Source organism: Pocillopora verrucosa, chromosome 12, assembly GCF_036669915.1.
Source record: "Pocillopora verrucosa isolate sample1 chromosome 12, ASM3666991v2, whole genome shotgun sequence".
Classification (NCBI taxonomy): domain Eukaryota; kingdom Metazoa; phylum Cnidaria; class Anthozoa; order Scleractinia; family Pocilloporidae; genus Pocillopora; species Pocillopora verrucosa.
Window position 1 is genome coordinate 13109402 of NC_089323.1, and position 24838 is coordinate 13134239.

The 24838-nt window shown below is 37.3% G+C and overlaps 2 protein-coding genes, 1 long non-coding RNA gene and 1 pseudogene across 4 annotated transcripts; 2 read left to right on the plus strand and 2 right to left on the minus strand.

The window, feature by feature from the left end:
- Positions 1-77: 77 nt before the first annotated feature.
- Positions 78-2921, plus strand: LOC136277529 (uncharacterized; annotated as a pseudogene).
- Positions 2922-3647: 726 nt separating this feature from the next.
- On the minus strand, positions 3648-5373 carry LOC131799013 (uncharacterized). The gene has a single exon (XM_059116678.2). It carries the CDS (start codon positions 5351-5353, stop codon positions 4007-4009), a length of 1347 nt encoding a protein of 448 aa, XP_058972661.2. The 5' UTR covers positions 5354-5373; the 3' UTR covers positions 3648-4006.
- Positions 5374-5914: 541 nt separating this feature from the next.
- Positions 5915-18531, plus strand: LOC131784732 (angiopoietin-related protein 7-like). 2 transcript variants are annotated; one of them, XM_059101555.2, is made up of 6 exons: positions 5915-5994; positions 6953-7009; positions 13123-13189; positions 14134-14310; positions 16996-17376; positions 17717-18531. In XM_059101555.2, the coding sequence occupies exons 3-6, from the start codon at positions 13165-13167 to the stop codon at positions 18001-18003; spliced, it is 870 nt and encodes a 289-aa protein (XP_058957538.2). In that variant the 5' UTR covers positions 5915-5994; positions 6953-7009; positions 13123-13164; the 3' UTR covers positions 18004-18531. The 2 variants fall into 2 exon arrangements, with proteins under 2 accessions (XP_058957538.2, XP_066015964.1); XM_066159867.1 differs by lacking the exons at positions 5915-5994; positions 6953-7009 and adding an exon at positions 12966-12994.
- On the minus strand, positions 17101-21555 carry LOC136277535 (uncharacterized). Its single transcript, XR_010715936.1, has 4 exons — positions 21114-21555; positions 20567-20773; positions 17676-17959; positions 17101-17237 (listed from the first exon to the last, which is right to left on the minus strand). It is a non-coding gene; the product is annotated as an uncharacterized lncRNA (long non-coding RNA).
- Positions 21556-24838: the final 3283 nt, after the last annotated feature.

A 24838-nucleotide genomic window follows, 5' to 3' on the forward strand; every position in this document is an offset into this window, starting at 1 on the left:
GCTGGTTTGCAGCTGACGTCATACATTTATGCAAATTAATCGTCCGCCATGTTGGTGCTCATCTCAGGTGTGAAATTTCATGCAAATATAGTGCCATCTCTATAGTGCCCTCTTCCAAATACTTTGTTCTATGGATACTTCAAGCGAAAAAAATCCAGAATCGCAAGAGAATATTCTTCTCAGGATACCCGTGCTTTTGAGCTATGCGGAGGGCCTAGAAAGCCATGTTCGAGAGCGATATTTAAAGAAAATTTCTGTGGTCGGTGTCGATCCAGCAGCCATTCCAAAGGAGCAGTTCCACTCAGAATGTTTGCCCCCGATTGAAGTCTCGGACCTTCTTTCCTATTTAGTTCTCGAGACAAGTTACTATACAAATAAGCAGTTTAAAGCTTTCAAAAGTCTTGAAGCGTACAAGCAAGTGGTGTCTGGCTTCGTAAACTCGGTTCAAGGAGCAGAGATTCTCAACAAGATTGTTGTTGTGGCGAAGGTGAAACATTCGCAACGGATGAACGATCCTCTGATAGACATTTGGATCATCGCAGAAAGTGATGGTACCATTCTTTCAGCTCATTGCTTAGGCTGCAAGGCAGGCCTTGCTGAATCCTACTCGCACGTAGCAAGTGTCCTTTTCTATATCGAAACAGTGACAAGAATCCAAGGGAAACTCGCATGTACTCAAACTAAGTGCACGTGGATTCTGCCAACGTATGTTAGAGAAGTGCCGTACTCGAAGGTGCGGGATATCGACTTTTCGTCCGCGAAAAAGCTTAAAAAGACGCTGGACCAAAGAATCGACTCCCTGCACCCAAATTTCGGGGAACAACAGAAAAACTCAGCGGAGAAGGACGATCTAAGTTCGCCCATCGCGTCTCTATCAGGAGAAGAAATGCAGGCTGTGTATGCGAAGCTAAATGCTTGCAAAATTAAAGCTGCTGTTCTCAGCTTCATCGATCCCTATGCTGACCAGTTTATCGATGAGAGCCGCTCCCTGCCGATTATTACCGATCTATTTGAAACGGGAAATGTTGATCTTGCAACATGAGCATGAATTTAATAGTGCTGCGCATAAGAAAATGTGTTGAAGTGACACTGGATATTTCTGATGAGCACGTAAACAAAGTGGAACTCAACACAAGAGATCAAGCCAGTGGGTCGGGATTTTTTAGACATCGTGCTGGCAGAATTGGTGCGTCTGAAAGTCACGCAGCATTTCACACAAACATTGCACAGCCCTCTCAGTCTCTGATTAAAACAATTTGTTACCCAAGCCTCTACATAGTTAACACTAAAGCTACCAGGCATGGTAAGAGGCATGAAAGTGATGCTGTAAATGCATACGAAGCTGCTGTAAAAACTGGTCATGTGAACTTAACTGTTAAGAAGTGTGGCTTGTTTATTAACAAAGAACATGAATTTCTCCATGCCACTCCTGATTTCTTAGTTTCATGAGACTGTTGTGGCACTGGATGCGGTGAAGTGAAGTGCCTGATTATAATCAAAGATGGCAACTTTGAAAACTTTGCACAGAAGAAGAATTCCTACTTAGAAAAAGTGAATGGACATTTACAGCTTAGAAAAAATCACAGCTACTACTATCAGGTGCAGCAGCAACTTTTCTCTGTGCCTGGAATCAAGTATTGTGAGTTTGTGGTTTGTGCCATTGATGAGAAAAAGAGCATGAATTTAATAGGTAAGTGCTGCGCATATATCCAGATGTGCAGCATTGGAACTCTGTACTGCCCAAATTGGAAACATTTTGGAGAATATGTATTCTTCCAGAAATTCTAGGGCAATGGTATACCAGAAGATTTACAGTGCCTCCTAAATTACCAGATAAGGATGGTATTTGTTTTTGCAGGAAAATCAGACATGAGGAAACCATTTCATGCAGTAACAAAAATTGCCCTTACATAAGGTTTCACCCTTCCTGTCTTTCACTCACTGCCATGAGAAAGCCAAAGACTTGGTATTGCCCTCACTGCTCTCGACTTCCCCAGTTCAAGAGAAGAGGTGGTACCAGGACATCAGCACAACCCCCTACAGCATCTATTCAGGCAGCTATGAAATTGGACAACATCTGCATCTGCAAGACTAGGCCTAGTGCAACAGAGAAGGTTGTAGAATGCCTTGGAGACAACTGTGAAAATGGAAAATTTTTCCACCTTTCCTGCCTCGGTTTAAACAGAATGCCCAACAATTATCAAACAACCTGGAAATGTTCTGAATGCAATAAAGTTGCCATTGTCCATTCAGCCACCACCCTTACCAAGTATTGTTCTTCATCAGATTCCTTAAGTGGTGAAGAGGAAAGTAATATTTCTATCATTAAAGTCACTCATGGCAGCAGTGACAAGTCTAGTCCTCTGGGAAACCTAACTGACTCCCATTTTGATTTAATTCTTAGTCCCACTGGATGGCTAGACTGTGACATTATTCACCAAGCTCAAGTTTTGCTGCGTGGTGAGAATTCAAGCATAGAAGGCTTTCAGCGACCAACTCTTGGCCCAGTTAGAAATTTTGATGTTGTCAGTGGTGAATTCATACAAATTTTGCACACTGGTCACAGTCACTGGGTGTGTGTAAGCTCAATTGGATGTGAGCTGGGCCATGTCAATCTTTATGACAGCCTGTATCATGACTCTGACTCGAATGACTTGTTAGGGGGCTGTTTGGTTGCTCTTAACCCTATGCCAGTGCAGCAGCAAACAAATGGAAGTGACTGTGGGGTTTTTGCTATTGCATTTTCTACCTGCCTGGTCTTTGGAGAAGATCTCACATTCATAAATTTTGATGCTCAAAGTATGAGAACTCACTTAGCATCATGTCTAAGTAATGGCAAGTTTACTTTGTTCCCTACATTCTAAGTACACTGATTATGCATACAGTCTGAAGTGAAGGATAAAATCCATGTAATTTTGTTTTTAATCAATTTCAGTTCTCAATCTATGTACATTACATGCATGAGAAGATCATTTACTTTGTTCATAAAAGAAAACTAAGTTTTGCAGGGCAATTTTTTTAATCACACTTGCCAGTCAAAGTTGTTTGTACCTCAGTTGTAATTTCATGGTATTCTTTGCTTTCCCTACTAAGACACACAACAGCCAATGGTAATTGAATGCTAAAATATCTACTGTTTTAACATAATTATAAATTAAAGATAACAGGGCTGGATGCATTCTTCATCCAATCTGCATGCCAACATTAAGTCAAATCAATGTTTCATTTCTTTTCCTCTCATTTCGACAATGGCACACCCACATAAAGACAATGTCAAACAACCCTCCAGTTTCAAAGGAAGGAATCAACAAGCAATATCTAATTAAAAGGGGACATAAACAGGGGTTTGGTTTCTCTTTCCAAGGCTTTAATTTTTTTTTAAAAGAATGATCAAGGGTTTGAAGTATATTGTTGACACCCTCATGGAGAATTCCTCGATCATCAGATACAATATTATTTCACTATTTACAGAACAACTAAAAAAAAATGTGAACACCAAAATAAGTCGTGGGTATTAGTCAAGTAGCACAAACCTGATTGGGGTATTCTGGATAGAACACAGTTTGATGAAAAAGTAATAAACAATGTTCACAGTAACAATTCAGGCATATTTCAGTTGTTCACCATTTTCTGAATTGCACTGTAACATCCAAGGTTTACAAATTAAACAAATGGTAAAGTACATTAAGAATATTTATTGGAATATCCACATTTCTGGAGAGTTCCATGTGTCTTTGTTTCTAAATTTATCTTCAATCATACACAACATAACTATTTGAAATGGGAGGTTTGCCTAATCAAAAGGTACAATAGGAGGACAGAAGTTAACAAGAGCTGCACAAACTCTTATCATGTGATCCACCGGTGGAGTGTGGCAATCAGAGTTTTCATGATTATATATAAGATAGTCAGTTGGCAGGGTACCTTCTAGAATTGTAAATTTTCGTCTGAGCAATCCAATCACACGTTCAACATGGATCCTTACATTTGCAATTCCTCTAGTCTGCTACACATCCACTGGGTCCAGCTGAGATTTTCCCTTTGTAAAAGCTGGGATTACCAGTCTTGCTTGCTTGAGACCAATGCTTTCACTAACGGTAAATCCTCGGTCAGCCATCACCATATCTCCCGGAAGAAGCTTGTCCAGAAAACCACAGTTCTCGGTTACAAATTTATCATTACCTCCCCAGGCTTCTGAAACAAAAGAAATCGTTCCTTGGGGGGTTATACCAACAAGAATCTTGATAGTGTTGTGGTGTTTATAACTGGAAAATGTCTGTGCTCTGGCAAGCAAGTTTGATGGTCTTTCAATAAACACCTCAAAACAGTCGTTAACAACAGTTGTTTTCCTGCCAAAGGCATACTGGAGACACTGGGGCATTGTCTTCCAAAGTTGATGCCTGTCTGGCCAGTAAACAAAGGTAAACAGTCTCTTGTCCATTACCACAATCCAATGGAAAAATATTCTTGAAATAGTTGAAATCGATACAACAAAACGATAGGCAAGGTCCTGTAGCGGTACATTAAGCCTAAGTTTCATGAGTACAATAATAAACTCTTGGAACCTATCGAGTGACTGAGATTGCCTTTTTACATGTGAAGCTACATGGTCAAACACAACCATTAGCACTTCCAAGGAAGGTAGACCAGTATAGAAGCGAACCTTCTCGTCAGAGTCAAAGAACTCTTTATCCGGTGCCCGATACGTGCTTTTTTGAAACATGTATTCTATTTCGGTGGTTTGGCATTCCGAATCCTTTAGCTCTGTGTCTGCTTGGCACTCGGCGTCTCTCATAATTGGCGTTCTGATTTTATCAGACTCACTGCCTTCATCACATGCCGTAAGGTCACCGGAAAAGGCATCTTCGTTTCCAGTTTTTTCTTCTTCTGTGGAGGTGCTTGGCTGATTAAAGTCGATCTGGGCCACAGGAAGACTGCTTTCGATGAGTTTCTGACGCTTCTCTGCCGCTTCGCGTTCTTGTTGCTCGATGGCGTGTTTCTCTCTTTTCTTCGCTCTTTCTTGCCTCTTTGCTCTCGCTTCATAGTCTATCTCACGGCCATAACTTTTCTTTCCGAGCTCTAAAGTTGGCACCCAATCTACATTGTGCTTGTCCCAGTAAGGAGATGGCTTTCCAGAGACAAAATGCTTGCCGCATACTCGTTCGCTTTTGAGAACGTCTTTTGCTTTTGTGTCGCCCCGACTTATCGCTTGTATCCACTTTTCTCTCCTCTCTGTTGTCAATTCTTCTTCGAAGGTAGACTTATTATTGATAACTGATGGTATTCGATAAAATCCAATCCCTTTCTCCCGATCGCTTCTACTGCCACAGCCGAAAACTACACAAAGAACCATTTCTACTATCTCACGTTCACCTTACTATAAGCGCATTTGTAACTATTTGTTTGGGCACCAACATGGCGGATAGCAACCGTCGTCAAGACGAAAGTCACGTGGGTGAAAACCAAGAATATATGCGTTTTTGGATCACTCCAAAACCTTTGTTTTTCGTGACGTCATCAAAATAAAATTCTTCAAGTTACGGTATTGCGCACGCTCACGTTTCACTTTCTTCGCACGTGCTAGTTGAAAATTAGTCGAGAAGTAGAAGCTTACTTTCCCCACTACGGCGAAAATTATACCAATATGTCGCAATATTTATGGAAATGCGCTTGAAAAGTCAGCTTTTAAACTGTTTACAGTGACCAATTTACGTCATCAACCCAGTTGAATTTGCTAAATCATCCTGTAATTACCACGGAGTCAACATATGCAGTGCAATATTGAGGAATTACCTTAATACAAGTTCGACTTCAACCTATTTATTCCTGTCAACGCGAGATGTTATGTCAACATTAGTTGGTGAGACGGATATCCGATTCTCTTGCACAAGTTTTAGAAACTTACGTTGTTGCCGTTCTTTAGAGGCATCGAACAAACTCTGAATATTAACTTTGATCTTTCCAATGATATCACCAGCGTCGCTTTCCGAGAAGGTAATTGTCATGTTCCTGGCAGGGGATTCGGTCTTTACGTTGGCATCCCCCTTAGCTCCATAGGTCATTCGTATTCTTTCCCTTAAGAATGATCTCAGTTAGGGTACTCGGCAACTCTGTGAGCGCCTTTGGTTGGAACTGACTACATATGAGATAAAAGATGATAGTGCATTTGTGCTGTTTCCACCACGTTTTAAATGGACAGCCTTTTTTCTATGATATTGATTCGGTATTCTTAATCGCTTATTTCAATACAGATCAATACTTCCAAACTATTTCGTTTAAAGTATGCCAACATCCGTTGACATGTGGTCGTGCTCTATGACAATTTCTCAACATAATGATGACCACTTCATTTGCTCTGATATTAATTGAAGTCGTTATCATTGTCTGTGTTATGGCATTGATCCTTTCAAGTATCGTGTATACAACAGATATTTTAGTATGATATTTGAGGAACAACAAGTCTCGATAAGAACGCAATTAGAATAATTTGTTAGAACGAAACCAGCTTATGAGCACACCATGCTCGGTGAAAGGCACTTATACTCTGGAAATACCTTTTTCAATTTTTTCTTTCATTAATCGGTTCTCTGGATCCAATACACAATTCTACTAACATTCAAGCTTATTTCATCCTGTGAAATTGTTGTTAATCTCTAAGGCTCTCAAATTCTGATTCTCAAATACTTCTTCTTTAACTACAAAAGTTTGACTCTACTCTTTTGCACAATGTCTTCACTCGCCTAGTCTGCTTTCCTCTCTCTTATCTCTACTCTCCTGAGTAACCTATAAAGAAAAAGCTTTAATAGTTACTACTAACAGATATAGGTGGTAATGTCAGCCAGCTCTCCTTGGGAGATTGAACAATTTTTTGTTGTAACGCTAAACCAAACAATTTCACGAGACTTCCGAAATTAATAACGCAGTATTTCATCATAATGCTTCCGTTCAACAGAGTCAACCTCTGATTGCGTCAGCCAAAACACGAACTTCCACGTGGGTCCAAAGCAAGGTCAGTAACCAAACTTAGCAATCCACTTAAAGAAGTTAGACAAGGCTGTCACAAGTCGGAAAGTCATCCCGTCAGCGTGAACCTAAATAACATCGGAATTCGAGTTGATACGTTAAATACACTCTGGACATGAACGAAAGATGAAATCATACTAAACTGATTAACTAAATGACAAACTAATTATCAACTAGCTAAATAGTTCATAACAAATTTATTTGAATAAAATGCCAGATTTTGTATTTTGTGTCGCCACAAAAGTTAAAAGCAGACACACGTCAGTAATGTTTCTGCATTATAGTATTTTATTGAACACTTCAATCCAAATCACCGACGACGACTTCCGCGGCCCAAAGTGCGCACTTTAATGGAATAAATACCTTGCGGTCAGAGTTTTTTAGCCAAATTTTCAGTTTAAACCTAATTTGATTTCGAGGGTTTCCAAAATTGATTTTGTAGATAATGAAAGAAATGCGCGGGCGTAGTTATCCTTTATGGTGACGTTCAAAGCTCCGCCCGCATTGTCTGACGATAAGTTCAAGCTATTCACCGAGTAAAACTAATTTCCTTATTTTCGCAATGTTTCTCGCTCAACAATAGACTTATATAACAGATACTTTTGCTTAAGAACTTAAGTGGCTTATCACCTTTATGCGTGCCAATGTATCTGTTGCAAATAGATATCTGGATTAGGAAATACTCTGACTCACGCGAAAACTGTTTGTGATCAAACAAAAAATGTTCAAATAGTCTTTGGGTGCATTTTTTCACGCGTTTGGTCACAATCCAAACGACCTTTTGAACGGCAGCTGAAATCAAAAGACTTGAAAACAGAGGATTTTTTTGCCTTTTTTGTTTTGAGTTTTGATGGTTTATTTGTTTTTCTCTTCAGCCACCTCACCGCTGAGTAAATGTATAGTTATTTTCGGTTTCCAAAGTCTGAAGACTGCGTTTGATTAAACATCAGCTAACAATGAACATGTCGAAATTTCCGGACAGAGAAGACATTGACATGTTTTCGTCTGATAAAAATAGTAAAACCAAAAAACCTACGCATTCAAATTTATAGGTAGCATTTGAAGCCAGCCTCAGCTCTCAAGGAGAAATGGATATTAATTATAAGAATGATACATATACCTGATATTTTTTTGGGGTCAACAACGCTGTATAAGACAAATATATCTTGGTAGCTTGTAGCAGTATCTTATCAGAAGGAATGTATTAATAAGTAATCATTGTATTTCCGATAATACGTACATTAGTATGCTGGGCATTTTCAATGAGGTCTTAAAGTAGTGCGAAATTTAATTTGCGTAGAATATCTCTGGATCCATCGATTCATTGATTGATTGATTGATTGATTGATTGATTGATTGATTGATTGATTGAATGATTGAGTGAGTGAGTGAGTGAGTGGGAGAGTAAATGATGATGTGACTGCTTGGCCGTCTGACTATCATTGAAGTCAAACTAATTTTGTACTCTGCTCCATGATAATCTGAGTAAGCCATGACATATCGTCACAAGATATCGCTCTCGCTTTATCAAAGCTGATTTATAATCGAGTGACGAGGTGTAAAGTTCTTTAAAGAGAAATTAACGGAGTACATCTTACTGAAATAAAATAGGTCCACAGAGAGTTTACAGCATCTTCCATTATCTTCCACCATTTTGCTGAAAAAGTGCTCGAGTACAATTCAGGCTATTTCAAATAACTTCTACGTGTTACTCACTTAGCCTGTTTAGTTCAGCTGTAAACTTAAATTATATCGCACTGGAAATGTCCCCCTCTTTAGTATAAAACGTGGGAACCTTATCCGTTTTATTTCACCGAGGTCAAGACAAGTAACTTGTGAATCCTTTGTTGCTTTTCATAACTGGGAAGCTAATTGCATCGGTTAACAGCCACCAACAGTGGCTGTGTTTTTTTTACATCTCCATCATCATAGTTCGTTATGGTAATTAGAGTGGAGCACGCGCGCAAATAAATCAATTTTAAGTTATTTAACGGAAGATGCATGCGTTATTCGCATATGGCAGAACACTCTGCACTTCCTAACTTGAATGAAAGGACATTCTTCTCGAAAATTAAATTAAATTCCAACGATGATTCAACTGATTAACGTACGATTAAAAACATTTCTCTCAAAGACATTTTATCAACTTATTATCCATTGCCTGATTAGCATGTCTATTAACTGACGAAGGGCGAACGCTCGAAACGTCAGCTTTGAAACTCTCTACGGTAGTCAATTTACCTTATCAACTCAGTCGATGTACTGTATTACCCTGCTATACTCTCCCACTGACGCAGTACCACACTTTCTTCAGAAACTTACCCCCTTTATCGATTGAAGACATTTCTCTTCAAAATATTTCTCTCGATCTAACTAAACAGTACAGATTTATATTTACCCATATTAAAAACAACAACAACATCAACAACAACAACAAGATTAAAAATAAGAAAAATCACATCACAAACAGGTAGAATAATTTTTTTTTCAAGCTGTACGAGATTTTAACTTCCCAGGTCTAGCAACAATATTTCTGGTATTCTTTAATTTCATTAAATTTATGATTAAGTCAATTTTGAACGATAATCAAGATTTCACCAGTCTTAATTGGCGTTCACTGTACCCAAAAATAGCTTTCGTGCGTGTAAAAGGATATCCCATATTTATAAAGGGGTAAGTTTCTAGATAAACTGTGGTGCTGTGACTAATTACGGTGGCTAATTTACGTTTTCAACCCAGTTGTTAACGCTAAATTACCTGCTATCCCATATTTAGTTTGTTGCAAAACACTGGAATTTACAATTTTACTATCTATCTTAAAGTTTATGAGTTTTTAGGGGAGACTAAAGATATTTTTAGTTGCAGGGACAGTAAAATAAGGGAAGAACTGGCTGTTTTGCTCCCCACCTGTAAAACCGATAAGCTTCTTGAGTTGTCAAAGTGAGTCACCAAACAAAGAATTCTGTTGAGTTAGAAATACGATCAAACAAGATAGGATAGTGCTAATTCGTTAGACTGAAAAAGCTAACAGACACATTGAATATCACATTTGTGGCGTCGGTAAACGTGCTGAGTTTCCGTGGATATTATCTGAGATATAATGATTACTGATACATGTTTATCTTCTGATATCTTTTGATACAACCGTCTGAGAAATATCTGTCTTAAAATTTATTTTTGACCCAAGAAAAATATATTTAGTATGTTATCCAAATTGAATGACACATTTGTGGCGTCAGTGAGCGTGTTAATGAATTAATGCCAAGAAGAATCTCTTAAGCGCACTTAAATCCAGTGTAATCTTTCGAAGCAAGGTTAGTTATATTTGTAAGTGCGTGTTTGTACTTGAAGTGGTCAATTATGACAGAATTTGGAATTTTCTATCGTTTTCTCAGTATATAAAACCCCTTCTATGTAAAACCTGAATTTAGTGGGCACTCCTCTATTCTTCGTACTGGCCGCTTTTAAAATATAGCCGGGTTCGACTATCTATAATTCCCTATGCTCAGTGTTGATGAAAATAGTCTTTCATTTTCAATTTCCTCTCATACGCTCTTCATTCAGACCACCGGTTCGCATGTAAAAGGGAAGACAATCACATGTTTTAGCGAAAAAATTGATGATGGACTTACTGAAAGAATAGCTGACTGACTTATCGAACGATTGGTTTACGAATTGGTGCGGCAAGTGATTCCTTCGCCTCTGATTTTCAGAACTAAAGTTTTTGCCCCGTACCCCAAACTGAAATATAGTACCTAAAAAATTTGACCAATTTCCTATCCAAAATAGTTCCAGGGGAGTCGGAAAATTTCTTGAACCAGATAAGAATCTTTTGTGACTGACATCGAATGAACGAAAAAGGAGGAGTCACTTGTTCTGACGCCACGCTCGGAGGTGATAAGCCACTTGAGTTCTTTAGCAAAAATATGCTAGTGAGTTAGAAACATACTCTAAAATATCTCGAACTCGCACGTCCTCAAACAAAGGTCGGCTTTAAAAAAAATTGTTATTTTCCCGTTAGGTATATCATATATCCTGCCGAAAAAACACAAGTTTCCCTTGCTTGCGTTTAAGAGTGAAAACTTTACGGTAAAATCCGAAGGTATATTTTGTGCAATTTTCAGCGTGTTTGAAAACTTTCTGAACATGGCTTTCCAAGGATTCGCTGAAACAGTATTCAATTTAACGGGTTACTTATGACGGTGCTTGTCGAAAAAATTACTACAATTAGTATTGTCTCTGGCGATAACCACGACTTGACGAGGCATTGATGTATAGAACATGTGCGCACGCAGCTCTGTCAGCTACTTATAATTCGGCAGAAGGTTGAGTCCAATTAGTATTAAGAAAACCACTGATACATGCGTTAAAAATTTTGTAATTTCAGAATATATGTACTATATGTACTTTAAAAGCTCTGCGTGATGTTCTATAGTTTCTTTTAATGTAGCATGCTTGGGGAGAGTTTTTTCAGGAGGCACACTATTCTGTGACAGTAAACTTAACTAATAATAATAATAAAACAACTAATATCTAACTGAAACCTGTAAAAAAGATTTTCTCGCTTTTAACTTTCCACAACTAACGACATAATTTCTAGTGTTTTGCTATTTATTTTCATGTATTCCACCATGAATGAGGGTCAGGGCTTAGCGCCCATTGTGCCCGAAATAACTTTAAGCATGTCTGAGAAGATCTCCTCTTTCAGATTGCAGTCAGATGTGCTGCGATTTCATTACAACTATTTTACTAGTTATCCTTCAAGCTTTACAAGTTTTCAGGAGAGCCTATTGTTGGACCTGAAATAACTGTTTGTGGTAGGGACAGTAAGATACGAGAAGAGTTCACCGTTTTCTCTCCACGCGCAAAACTGATAGGCCACATGCGTCGGTGGAGTGAAATGCTAAATAAGGGTCAAGTGTGAGATGGTGCTAATCCGTTAAACTAATAAACAAAACAGAGGTATTGAATATCACATTTGTGGCCTCGGAGCACGTTCTGGATTTCACTGAGTGTAAAAATTTATAAAATATAATGATTTCTGATACAATGCTACGGCAAGTTATAGATTTGAACAAGATAAGATATCTACCATCGGCCCATGAATGGTCTCATGGAACTGTCCAACTGTCCTGCAAATGAAATTTATGCAGGAAACTGACCTAGAAGTACAGCGCTCTGGAGAACGGAACTCCGCCGCAAATCTACTCACTAGAGTATTTATAAAACACTCAGGAATTGGATAGCGATTGTATATCGAGTTATAGATGCACGCGCGAGAGAAGGGTAAGAGTTGATGAGAGTTGCTCGATGCGCAGCTGAGAGTAAACTGAGCTTCTTGAGAGCTCTCCAAACTTCCCAAGTGTATTAATAACTCTATATAAGTACAGTTAAAGCATGAACCAATTATTTTAGAACAAAGCATGTAAACAATAGTTTTACTCGGAAAAAAAATTAAAACTGTGTCGGGTTTACCAAGTAATCGTGTTCTACTCGAAAACTATGAAAAGGCAGAAACGACCAAGAAATATTTCGAGACCAAATATATATTCAAAGAACTGAAATTTTTCTTCTCTGGAGCGAAAAATGAATGAAATTTTCTATACGAGACTACGTAGTAGATTCAGCATGCTTGAATCGTCGTTTACTCGAATTCACGACCAGAAAATTGCATAGGTTTGTGTTGAAAATTTTTAAAATTCTGAAAAGACGAGCCAAAACTAGAAATTTCCTGTTACGAAAGATTCTCGATATAGTTAGCTGTCTTAGTTCTATTTTAAGGAGTTCTATTTTAAGGAGTTCTATTATAAGGGGTAACAGAATATTTAACCCCTGGAACGGCCTGAGCCAATAGGATTTGTCTACTTTTTGTTCCTGTGGGCATATTTAGCAGACAAATTCGAACGGACTTTTATGAGTTCTTGAACAGAGCACGAAGGAGGCGGGCGGTTAGGGTAAATAAGTAAGTGAAGTAAGTGAGCTCAGCAGTATGTAAGGTCCTAGTACTTTTGGGAAAAACTTTCCCACTGTACTTTTTCCATAGAGTTTCTTAGTGTTCTTTCCTATCTTTATCATAAAATCGGTTTTATCTTTTTGCAGCCTTTATGAATAACACTCCAAACAACACCCGACGAATAGAAAATGAGGGACAATCGACAAGGTATAGGTATGTAATACTGTTCGATATGCAAATCACAGTTTTGAGCAACTTACTTGATTATATCCTATGCTTCTTTTTTCTAAATATGGAATTTTTCGTTCTGAAGCTATTGAAAATGAAGGGGCTAAAGTTTCCACCTCCTTTTAACCGATGGGGTTTGTATGCGACTCCTATTATAGCAAACACCAACAACTCTTAAAACCCAGTCATGTGCTCGATCACAGGGAACAATAGTCGAACTCCAAAGGTTTTGAAATCTTTCAGTCGTGGTGTGATAAATGAAGTAAAGTCAGTTATCTGAAACAGTCGATCATTTACGCTCGTGGCAGCCTATAACTTTCTTTTGCAACGAGCCCTGAACAATTTCACTTAAAAAACTCGATCGCCTTGTTCAATAGTTGACTGAATTGAATCTCTTGGATTATGCAGATGCAGTTTTGAGTTCGTTTCTACCTTGGGAATGCCAAAATTGACAACTATCGTTCTTTTTTAAAAATTGCGAGCGGGTTAAAATAGCGCAGGGCAGCTCTTGCAAGCTTCTTGTTTGTAGGTGTTTCAATTTCTTGTCCAACTATTGTTTGGACAAACATATGTTGGAATGAAATAACTGATAAAATAATTTAAAAATAGCAAATGCTTTATGGGATTAAAAGATAGCACTCGTCTTTTAAAAGAACGCAAAAGAAGGAATTTCGTGATATCATAAGTTGGATAACTTATAATAATGATAATCCCCTGTAAGAAACGGGTTTTTGAGATTTAAAATCTGTTTTTTTACTTAATGCTTTGTCGCAAAATCGTAGGATATCAAAAACTGAATCCAGTTTTCCCAATCAAAAGGACCCCATAATTTCTTTTCGTTTGTTGTCAGAAATTCATTCAGAAATGTGACTGTACAACATATCGTAGATGAAGTGACCTATTAACGCTCGATGACTTCTTCTCTTCAGGTTCTGCTCTACTGTTTCTGGCACTTTTTTTGACTTTTCAAATTCTACCATCGATGCGTGCATTGCCAATAGATTGCCAAAAGAACACTGCAGTTTGCCTGGAAGAAATAATGAAGGAACTCACCCAAGTTCGATTTGAGGTTAACATTCTCGCAAAGAACAGAACATCGTTGAGATGTGAGTAAGATATCCTTCGTTTACTCGTATTTATCATTCCATCTTCTCTAAATCGTTACTTATATTACGGGAGACTAATTCTGCAGAATGATGAATCCAATTTATGTTTCAAAGGAGTAACTTTGCAATTCTAAAATATACAGTTTTCTCTTCGTAGTTCTTATCCTTTGCAATACTCTTTTGAAAAGAAATGTAGCTAAACATGGAAAGGAAAAAAGGAAAAGGATAACACTTTGAAATGCTTGCAGTAACTTCCTCAGAAAGAAGCAACAAACGGTCTATTAGAATAAGAAACAGTATATTGTTCGGTTTGGAGCCGATTCGGGAGGGAGGAATCGAGGAATGAAGGTGTTCGTTCCAGAATGTGTACGACAGTATTGTCTCTGTGTGTTTGACAAACTTGAATAATATATATATTTATTGTTTTTTTAGAGGGCACGGTAACGAATCCTGCAATCTGATTGGTTCTTTACCCGGTCAGTATTTTCCTATCTCTGCCCACGGGCCACGGTAACGCTTTCGTGAGTCGCCGTGTACATCTCAACTTTCGTTGCCATTTTTCATAAATATACCTCGTTTTGCCCGCTGGGCAGTATTTTTAAGCAAACACATCGGTCACTACCTCAAGCCGACTTATGAATCCTCTCTTTCTCTCTCTCAAATCAATTTAGTTGACAAAAAATATTGGTTTCAGAATGAATTTGTATAGGCAACGTCGGTTGACAAGCGGCCTAAAAACCGTCTGCAATTGATTTTAATCATTCACAAAAAGTACTTAGAAAGTTAAAACGTGAGGTATTTGGTTACAGGTAAACTGAACAATAGAACTTTCATTCATATAATGTCTGAATTTTCTCAAACAATTTGTTCGTAGTAAAAGAGCGAGCGAAGTTTTAATTTCAGTTCGACAATAAATATACGCTCTCGGTGGGTCTTTCAAAGTCCGTTCAATTTGGACATTTGGACCATAAATTGCACAACAGAAACTGAAGGAATTTATTGAGAAAAGGCCGCATTAAATCCCCTTGTGTCTCGTTGGAGTGTGCCGTTCGAATTCAGTTTTTGTGGAGGAAAGACCAGATTTACACACGCCGTTGCAGCAAACAAACGAGCAAACTCTCACAACTTCAAAATAAAAATTTGAATTTACTCACAATTACTTTCCTCGCCGTTTACTTAATGAACAGAGGTAAATCTTCATACATGAATGAATCGTCGATGAGAGTGAATAATACTTTCCGTTATATCATTGATTGTTTTTGAAGAAAACATTGTCGTGACAGTCCTTGCCAAACTAATTCCGTTGTTTTTCAAATCTTCTTGCGCTTTTTTTTTCTTACGCGCTCTCTAATTGACAGGTGTCAGATTGTGACAGATAGTTTTAAAAATAATGTTTCCAACTTTGTTTGGAAGCCTTTTAAATCACCTTCATCGTTACGGAAATGAAAATGTTTCGCTGAGGCATCTCTCTTAAATTTGCATCACTTCTATTTTAACTACCATTTACTCACTCAAAAATTGTTCAGTTTATGGAAGATCTTGCCGTATTTACGGCCATAAATCATTCGGGTTCTTTCGGAAAGAATTTCGTCAAGTTTAAAAACAATAAATATGTTATTTACCGGCTAAGGGTCGGTCCGTATGGTGAAAAACTGTGACTTCGTCTTGAAAATGCTGCCCTCGGCCTACGGCCTCGGGCAGTATTTTCAAGACCTCGGTCACAGTTTTTCACCATACGGACCTCCCAGCCGGCAAATAACATATATTTTTTTTTTTTTTTAATTTATTTTTTATTTATTTTTTATCATTTTTTTTATGTCCGTTCTATTTTTGTCGTTTATCGTCGTTTTTGTCCTCATTAATTTGCTTTATACGTAATCAAAATTAACGAGAGTTGGAGGCTAAAGTTAATAAGTGCGTGTCAACTATTTTACGATCATATTGTAGATGAAAAATCGCCTAATTTTTCTCGTCTTTTGTGTCTGAGATCCATGATTATGACACTATAAGTATATAGTTGCAGCACCCGAACACTTGCACCTTCAGAATAAATATAGGGAGATTCTGTGCAACAGTTATCGAATGCTACTATTGAAATGATATTCCTATATCAGTGCGGGAGAAGCCCACTAGAAAACATTTTTTAAAGAGCAGTTTTTATGTATTACTTTTCTTAGTATTTATTAACGTCTTCCTTTCACTATGTACTATTGATATATTTGTTGTTAAAAGTGTGATTCCTATTCCCTCTCATATATCAATCGCTTTTGTTCTATTGTATTGTATGAAAAAAAATGTTATTTGGCGTAAAGGTCATCTAATTAGCTTGCTTTATTATACCTATCTCCAATTTTCTCTATTTTGTTGTAATTAATCAAAGGTTGTGATTGTTGAAGTGAAGGGAAAAATGATAAAAAAATAATACAGATTATAATGAGTCGATCAAGTAGCACTTCTTTCGCTTATAATCAGTGTTCGTCTACAAAGTTCGTTAATAAACTTTCATGTTCATACCATTTAATTTTACACGACAAATAAGATAAAAGATCTACGAAAAATGTAGGTTCCGTCTTTTTCTTTCCAAGATATAAACTTTTTATACATTTTTCGTCAGGTGCAAATCTATATCCACCCTCGTTTTAGACATTCTCGCGCCATCGGACGCCTTTATTTTATCTTCAATAGCTAAGAACTGCGCTGAGCTGTACGAATCTGGTCAAAGGGTCAGCGGTGTTTACACAATCGACCCGGATGGTTCAGGCGCGTTTAATGTATACTGTGACCAAACTACAACCGGTGGGGGATGGACGGTGATCCAGAAGAGAATGGATGGCTCTGTCGATTTTAACCGCAGCTGGGATGATTACAAGCATGGCTTCGGTAACTTGGTCGGTGAATTTTGGCTCGGACTAGACAAGATAAACCGCCTGACACAAAACAAGACAAAGAACAAGCTTCGAGTAGATCTAGGAGTAAAAACTGGCAAGACTGTTCACTCTGAGTATGGCTGGTTTGGGATTGGGACCGAGACAGCTAAGTACTGGCTAGACCTTGGCAAAATTATAGGTGAGTAGACCGTTTTTTTAGCATTCATCGCTCGATCTTTATACGTTACTTTTCTCTCGTCAAAATCTCGATCTAAAACTCCACGTAGTCGAATAATGGTATTATTAAGTAGCAGGGTAGCCCTGAGGTAGACCCGCATGTTCTGATTGGTTCTTACTCGGTCGAGAGTTTGGTCTGAGTGCCACATAACAAACTTCTTACTAACCTTATTTTATTTATTTGTTTATTTTTTATTTATTTCCTTTTTTTTTTTTTAACGGAAAACAACCATTTTTAAATTGCAAAGACACTATACGAACCCTTGAATTATGCGGATTTCTTTTGTTCTGTTTTGAAACAGATGCCACTGTTTCCAATGATTCACTCGGTCCTCATAAAGGTTTCGTTTTTGGTACCTGGGATAAGGTTCCTGCTGGTTGTGCTCAACAAATAGGAGGAGGCTGGTGGTATGACAGCAGTATTACCCAATGTGCTGTTTCGTCAAATCTTAATGGTATTTATCCACGTTGTGGAAAAGAAACCTTGGCCGCTATCCACTGGGGATACTTAGGGAGAAGTGCCAAGAGAAGCGCTCCAACATCAACTGAAATGAAAATAAGACCAGTGGAATTTATGCGCGTGGCTTGAATTCTACTTAAATGAAATGTGCATCTACTGTTTTCAAAAATCAAGAAGTGTTTTGTGTGACAATAAAACACCGATTACTTTTTTCAATCTCTTTACTTCAAGACTTATAGATTTTTAGAATGCAAATTAGATTAATGACGGCATCATAGACTCGACTACACTTTTGTTGTTAAGAAGATATATCGTAATCAGTTGGTATCAGAAATGTTTTATTATTTGCAGACTTTATGGGATTTGTTTAGAATAATGCGATTAAAATGTCACCAAACATAATTTTGGGAAAAACATATTTTCATAACACCGAAATTAATTCAGAAGAATTCTGTATACAGTGAAACACTATATGCCATAAGATAGAGTTTATATATGTTTTGTTATTAATACAATAGTTTTTTATATTTTCTAAGGATTCTTCAACTTTGCTATTTCAGTGCTATCAAAGATTAGATCACAAAAGGTACCTTTAAAATGTGACTTTATAATTTGTGAAGAAATAAAGACTGCTTTATAATATTTCTACCTCTACTTAAAACTCTTATTGATTGAGTTGCCATGGGAATCCACTTGTCGAAGACTTCCTATGCTCGAGGAATACTGAGCCTACAATGGTTTTCAATTTGATATTTGCAGTGAGGATCTTTCGCTTGATCTGACGAATACGTTATGGTATCGAAGTCCACTTCCGGGCCTTGTGTAACCGCTTACTTGCGTAAAAGTATTAGTTTAACATGTTTCAAATGTCTATGCAACATACTGAGCGCAATAACTCCTGCTATTTACTTTCGTGTAAATAGAATGACAAAAACAATTATGTTCCAAAGTAGGAAATTTTATCATCAGTCTCATGGAATTCTTCGCCGATATACTTAAAATTTCAAGGGTTGAAAAGTTAAGTAACAGACAAGGGACATACGTTCTCAGTTTAGGCTTAACTATTTGCACACTCTTCAGACAGCTAATTAAATGAAAGTGAAAAATTAGACATCCTTCAATTTATTTCTTAAAGTCACATTGCCGTTTTCCTTCATATCGAAAATTTAATTGGACTTGAGTGATACAGTCCGGTTTCTTTGGATGTCTGTGGTATGCAGAAGCTGGTGGAAAGCACAGTCAGTTTTGTGTTTAGAGACTTTGATGTACCTGCTCTCCAACTTCACGCGTGCATCCATAATTCGATATACGCACGCTGACCAATTCTTTGATGTTTCATAAATAATCTATTACATGATGTTGAATAACCACATTCTGGTTGCAGGTTTTCTTTCACATGTCGGTACTAATGCACTTTTTCTCTTGACCCAATTTTGTTAGAAGTCATCCACGGTTTATTGAAATTACTCAGTAATGTGATACCTTCCTTCGGTCAGATTTTGATTGACACCGTTTTCATTCTCTGTGTTTAAGCATTTATTTAACTAAAAACACTATACAAAAATTTCCAGAGTGTTTCAGGTACATCAGTTATCTAATAATTGCGTCATTTGCATTCAAATTTCTCGATGAGATCGGAACCGAATTGAAATTATGTGAATAACATACCTAATATTTCTTGGGTCAACGATGAAGTTTCCGTATGCAGAGTTTCGAAAGCTTATTGATTTGTAATGAGTAGATTTGCGACGGAGTTCCGCTCTCAAGAGTGCCGTACCTCATAGGTTAGTTTCCTGCATAAATTGCATTTCTATACAAACTTCTTTAAATGTTTTTGGATAGAGACCGAAACAGTTTGATGACACCTTATATGGCCAATAGTGGATATATTATCTTCTTCAAATTTGTAGTTTGCCGCAGCATTGTATCAGAGGGAATGCATCAATCAGAAATCCTTATATTTCATACATTTTGATACTCAGGGAAATCCGGAACGTGCTCCGAGGCAACAAATGTGATATTCAATGACTTTGCTGGGTTTACAAGTTTCACAGATTAGCACCATTTTCCCTTGTTTCATCGTATTCATGACACTTAATCTTAATTAAGCAACTTACTCCCAAACACAAGTGGTTCATATCAGTTTTACGGGTGGAGAGAAAACGGCCAACTCTTCTCGTATTTTACTGTCCCTGCCACAAACATTTATTTCAGGTCCGACAAATAGTAAGATTCTCCTGAAAACTTGAGGATAAATGGTGAAATAGCTTTAATGAAATATCAACACATTTGACCACACACCACAATCTGAAAGAGGAGATCTTTTAAGACACGCTTAATGTTATTTAGGACACAATGAGCGCTAATAAGACTGGCTGAAAGCCTGACCTTCATTCATGGTGGGCTTAATGAAAATTTATTTCAATATAAGAGAAATTCCGTTGCTGCCTGTAAAAAGTTTGAAGCGCATAAAAAGTTCTTTTACCTGTTTCATTTGTATGTTAATTCGCTTTTTGTTTTGACTTCTTTTTCGTTAAATTTACTGACACAGAATAGTGTACCTTCTGGAAAAACTGTCCCTAAGCATGCAAGAAAATTATATGAAGCTTTAAAAGTATGTATATATATATATATATATATATATATATATATATATATACATATTCTGAAAACAACAAAAGTTTTGACTTACGCGTTTCAGTAGGCAAACCAAAGCCTCTAAACACAAAACTGACTGTGTTTTCTACCAGCCTCTGCGTACCACATACATCCAAACAAACTGGACTATATCACTCCAGTCCAAGTAAATTTTCGATCTGAAGGAAAACGGCAATGTGACTTCGAGAATGAAATTGAATAATCTCTGCGAGGACGAGGGAATCAGAGGAAACAGAGGCATCTGTTTCAAAACAGAAAGAAAGAAATCTGCATAATTCTAGGGTCCGTTTAATGTCTTTATAGTTTCAAACTTGTTGTTTTCCGCAAAAAAGAAAAAAAATAGATGAATGAATAAATAAATAAAATAAGGCTAGTAAGAAGTAAGAAGTTTGTTATGTGGCACTCAGACCAAACTCCCGGCCGAGTAAAAACCAATCAGAACGTGTGGGTCTACCTCAGGACTACCCTGCTACTTAATAATACCATTATTCGACAAAGAAGAGTAAAATATCGAGATTTAGGTGAGAGAGAAGCAACGTATAAAAATTGAGCGATGAATGCCAAAAAAACGGTTTACTTACTTATGATAGTGCCAAGGTATAGCCGGTAGTTAGCTGTCTCGGTCCCAGTCCCAAACTAGCCATACTCGAGGTAACAGTTTTGCCAGTTTTTACTCCAAAATCTACCCCCCGCTTTTTTTTTTTTGTTTTGTTTCGGGTCAGGCGGTTTATCTTGTCCAGTCTGAGCCAAAATTCACCGACCAAGTTACCGAAGCCATGTTTCTAGTCATCCTGAGTGCGGTTAAAATTGACAGAGCCATCCATTTTCTCCTGGATCACTGTCCATCCCCCACCGGCTGTAGTTTGGTCACAATACACGTTAAAGGCGCCTAAACCATCTGGGTCGAACGGGTAAACACCGCTGACCCTTCGACCGGATTTATACAGCTCAGCACTGTTGAAGATAAAACAAAGGTGATCGATGGTGTGGGAATGTCTTGAACGAGGGGTAGGTATGGATTTGCATCTGACGAAGAATGTGTAAAATTTCTATCATGGAAAGAAAAAGACGGAACCTACTTTATTTTAGATCTTTAATCTTATTTATCGTATCAAATTAATTAGTATGAACACAAAAGTTTAGTAACGTACTTTGTAACATACATTGATTATTCAGCGAAAGGAGTGCTACTTGATTGACTCGCTATGATCTGTATTATTATTATTTTTTTAATCATTATTTCCTTCATTTCAACAATCACAACCTTTAAATAATTGCAACAAAATAAAATAAAAAAAGGAGATGGGCATAATAAACCAAGCTTATTAGATGTCCTTTACGCCAAATAACACTTTTTCATGCAATAAAACAAAAGCAATTTATATCTAAGAGAGGGAATGGGAATTACACTTTTAACAACATACATACTGATATTACATGGTCAAAGGAAGACATTAATAAATACTGAGAGAAATAATACATAAAAACTACACTTTTAAAAGTTTTCTAGTGGGCTTCTCCCGCATTGACATAGGAATATTATTTTAATAGTAGCATCCTATAATTGTTGGACAGAATCTCCTTACATTTATCCTGATAATAATCATGGATCTCAGACACAAAAGACAGAGCACATTTTGGCGATTTTTTATCTAAAATATGATCATAAAATAGTTGACACGTGCCTCTTTTATACATTACTTATCATTCAGGGGTAGACCCGCATGTTCTAATTGGTTCTGACTCGGTCCGAGCGCAACATAACAAACCTCTTTCCTACCTTTATTTTACTTATTTTCTTATTTCTTTTGCCTTTTGTTTGTTTGTTTGTTTGTTGTTGTTTTTTTTTTCGCGGAAAAGAACAAGTTTGAAGCCATAAAGACATTATAGGGACCCTTGAATTATGCGCACTTATTTTGTTCTTTTTTTGAAACAGATGCCACCGTTTCCTGTGACACCCTCGGTCCTCTCAGAGATCTCGTTTTTGGTGCCTGGGATGAGGTTCCTGCTGATTGTGCTCAAAATAGAGGAGGAGGCTGGTGCAATGACAATAATAGCGCTGAATGTGCTGTTCATTCAAATCTCAATGGTATTTATCAACTTTGTGGAAAAGAAACCTTGGCTGCTATCCACTGGAGAAACTTAGATTCTACCAGTGCCGAGAGAAGCGCTCCGACATCAACTGAAATGAAAATCAGACCAGTGGAATTTATGCGCGTGGCTTGAAGTCTACATGTACGATATGTGCATCTGCTTAATCAATGCTGTTTTAGAAAAAACAGGAAGTAATTTTGCGACAAAAAAACACCGATTAGTTTTTTCAATCTCTTTAATTTAAGACGTTCAGATTTTTAGAATAAGCAAATAAGTTTAATGATGGCATCGTAGACTCGACGGCTTTTTTGTTGTAAAGAAAATATAATGTAGCTAGTTTGTATCAGAATGTTTAATTATTTGTAGACTTAATACGATTTGTTTACTATAACACAAATAACATTTTAACATTTTCTACATCTATATAAAACACTTATCGATTGAGTTGCCATGGGAATCCACTTGTCGCAGACCTTCTCCTATGCTCGAGGATTTCTAGGCCTACAATGGTTTTCAATTTTATATTTACAGTAACGATCTTTTACTTGATCTGACGAACACGTTAAGGTATCGAGGTCCACTTCCGAGCATGGTGTAACCGCTCATTTGCGTAAAAGTATTAATTACCATGTTTTAAAATTATTTGCAGCATATTGAGCTAGATAACTCCTACTGAATACTCTCGTGTGAATAGAGTGACAAAAACAATCATGTCCCAAAATAAGAAATGTTCTTCTTAATCTCTTATGGAATTCTTTGTCGATATACTTAAAAATTTCAATGGTTGAAAATTTGATTAACAGACAAGAGAAAATACCTTTTCACTTTACCCTTCATTTTCTGCACACCGTTCTAAAAAACGATGAGACGGCTAATTAATGAAAGCGAAAAATAAAATCCAGTGTGTTTCAATGTTCGTGGTAGACAGCGGCTTGTGGAAAACACAGTCAATTTTGTGTGTGGAGGCTTTGGTGTGCCCGCTGAAACATATATGTTAAAACTTTTGTTATTTTCGGAATACATATACTTCAAAAGCTTTGTATAATTTTTAAAAGTTTCTTTTTATGCAGCGTGCTCGGGACTATCGAGCCAGAAAACATTCTTACTAATAATACGCGACAGAATTTCTGGTATTTTGTAATTAATTTTCATGATGCCCTCCGCGAATGAAGGTCAGGGTTTCAGTCGGTCTTATCGGCGCCCATCGTGCCCGAAATAACTTTTAGCTTGCCTGAAAGATCTCCTCTTTAAGATTGTGGTCAAAGGTGTTGAGATTTCTTTAAAACTAATTTACCATTTATACCTCAAGCTTTACAAGTTTGCAGGAGAGTGTGACTATTTGTTGGAACTAATATAAGTGCTTGAGGCAGAGGAAGTAAAATACGAGAAGAGTTGGCTGTTTTCTCTCTACGCGTAAAATGATAAGCCAATTGCGTTCGTGAAATGAATTCCTAAATAAAGATTACGCGTCAGGAATGTGATGAAACAAGGAGGGATGTTGCTAATCCGCTAATTTGTGGCCTGAGTGCACGCTCTGGATTTCCCTGGGTATCAAAATTTATGAAATATATGATTTCTGAATAATGTATTCCTTCTGAGGCAATGCTGCTGCAAGTTATAAATTTGAACAAGAAAAGATATCTACTACTGACCCATATATGGTCTAATGGAACTGTCTGACTGAACTGTCTAATGGAACCGGTCTCTATTCAAAATATTTCAGAAGTATGTATGCAAATGCAAATTATGCAGGAAACTGACCTATGAGGTTCGACGCTCTCGAGACTGGAACTCTGTTGCAAATCTACTTACTACACGTCAATAATCTTTTAGAACTCTCTGCCTACGAAAACATTATTGTTGACTCAAGAAATATTAAATATCTTATTCACATAATTTAATTCTGACCCTATTGGATCGAGAGAAATTGAATGCAAATGACACCGAGATTAGAGTACTGCTGTTCCTAAAATATTCTAGAAATTTCTGTGTCGCGTTTTTGGTTAAATGAACTGATGCTAGGACACCGAGAATGAAAAACGTGTTCAGTCAACCAAATTCGGTATCGCATTGCCCAGTACGTGTAATAACAGTGGACGAATTTTGACAAAACTATTTCCAAACGAAAATGTATTAGTGCCGATATGTGAAGGAAAATTGCAGCCACATTTGAGCTGAAAACTTTTAAATTCCGAAACTGTACGGTTTTAAA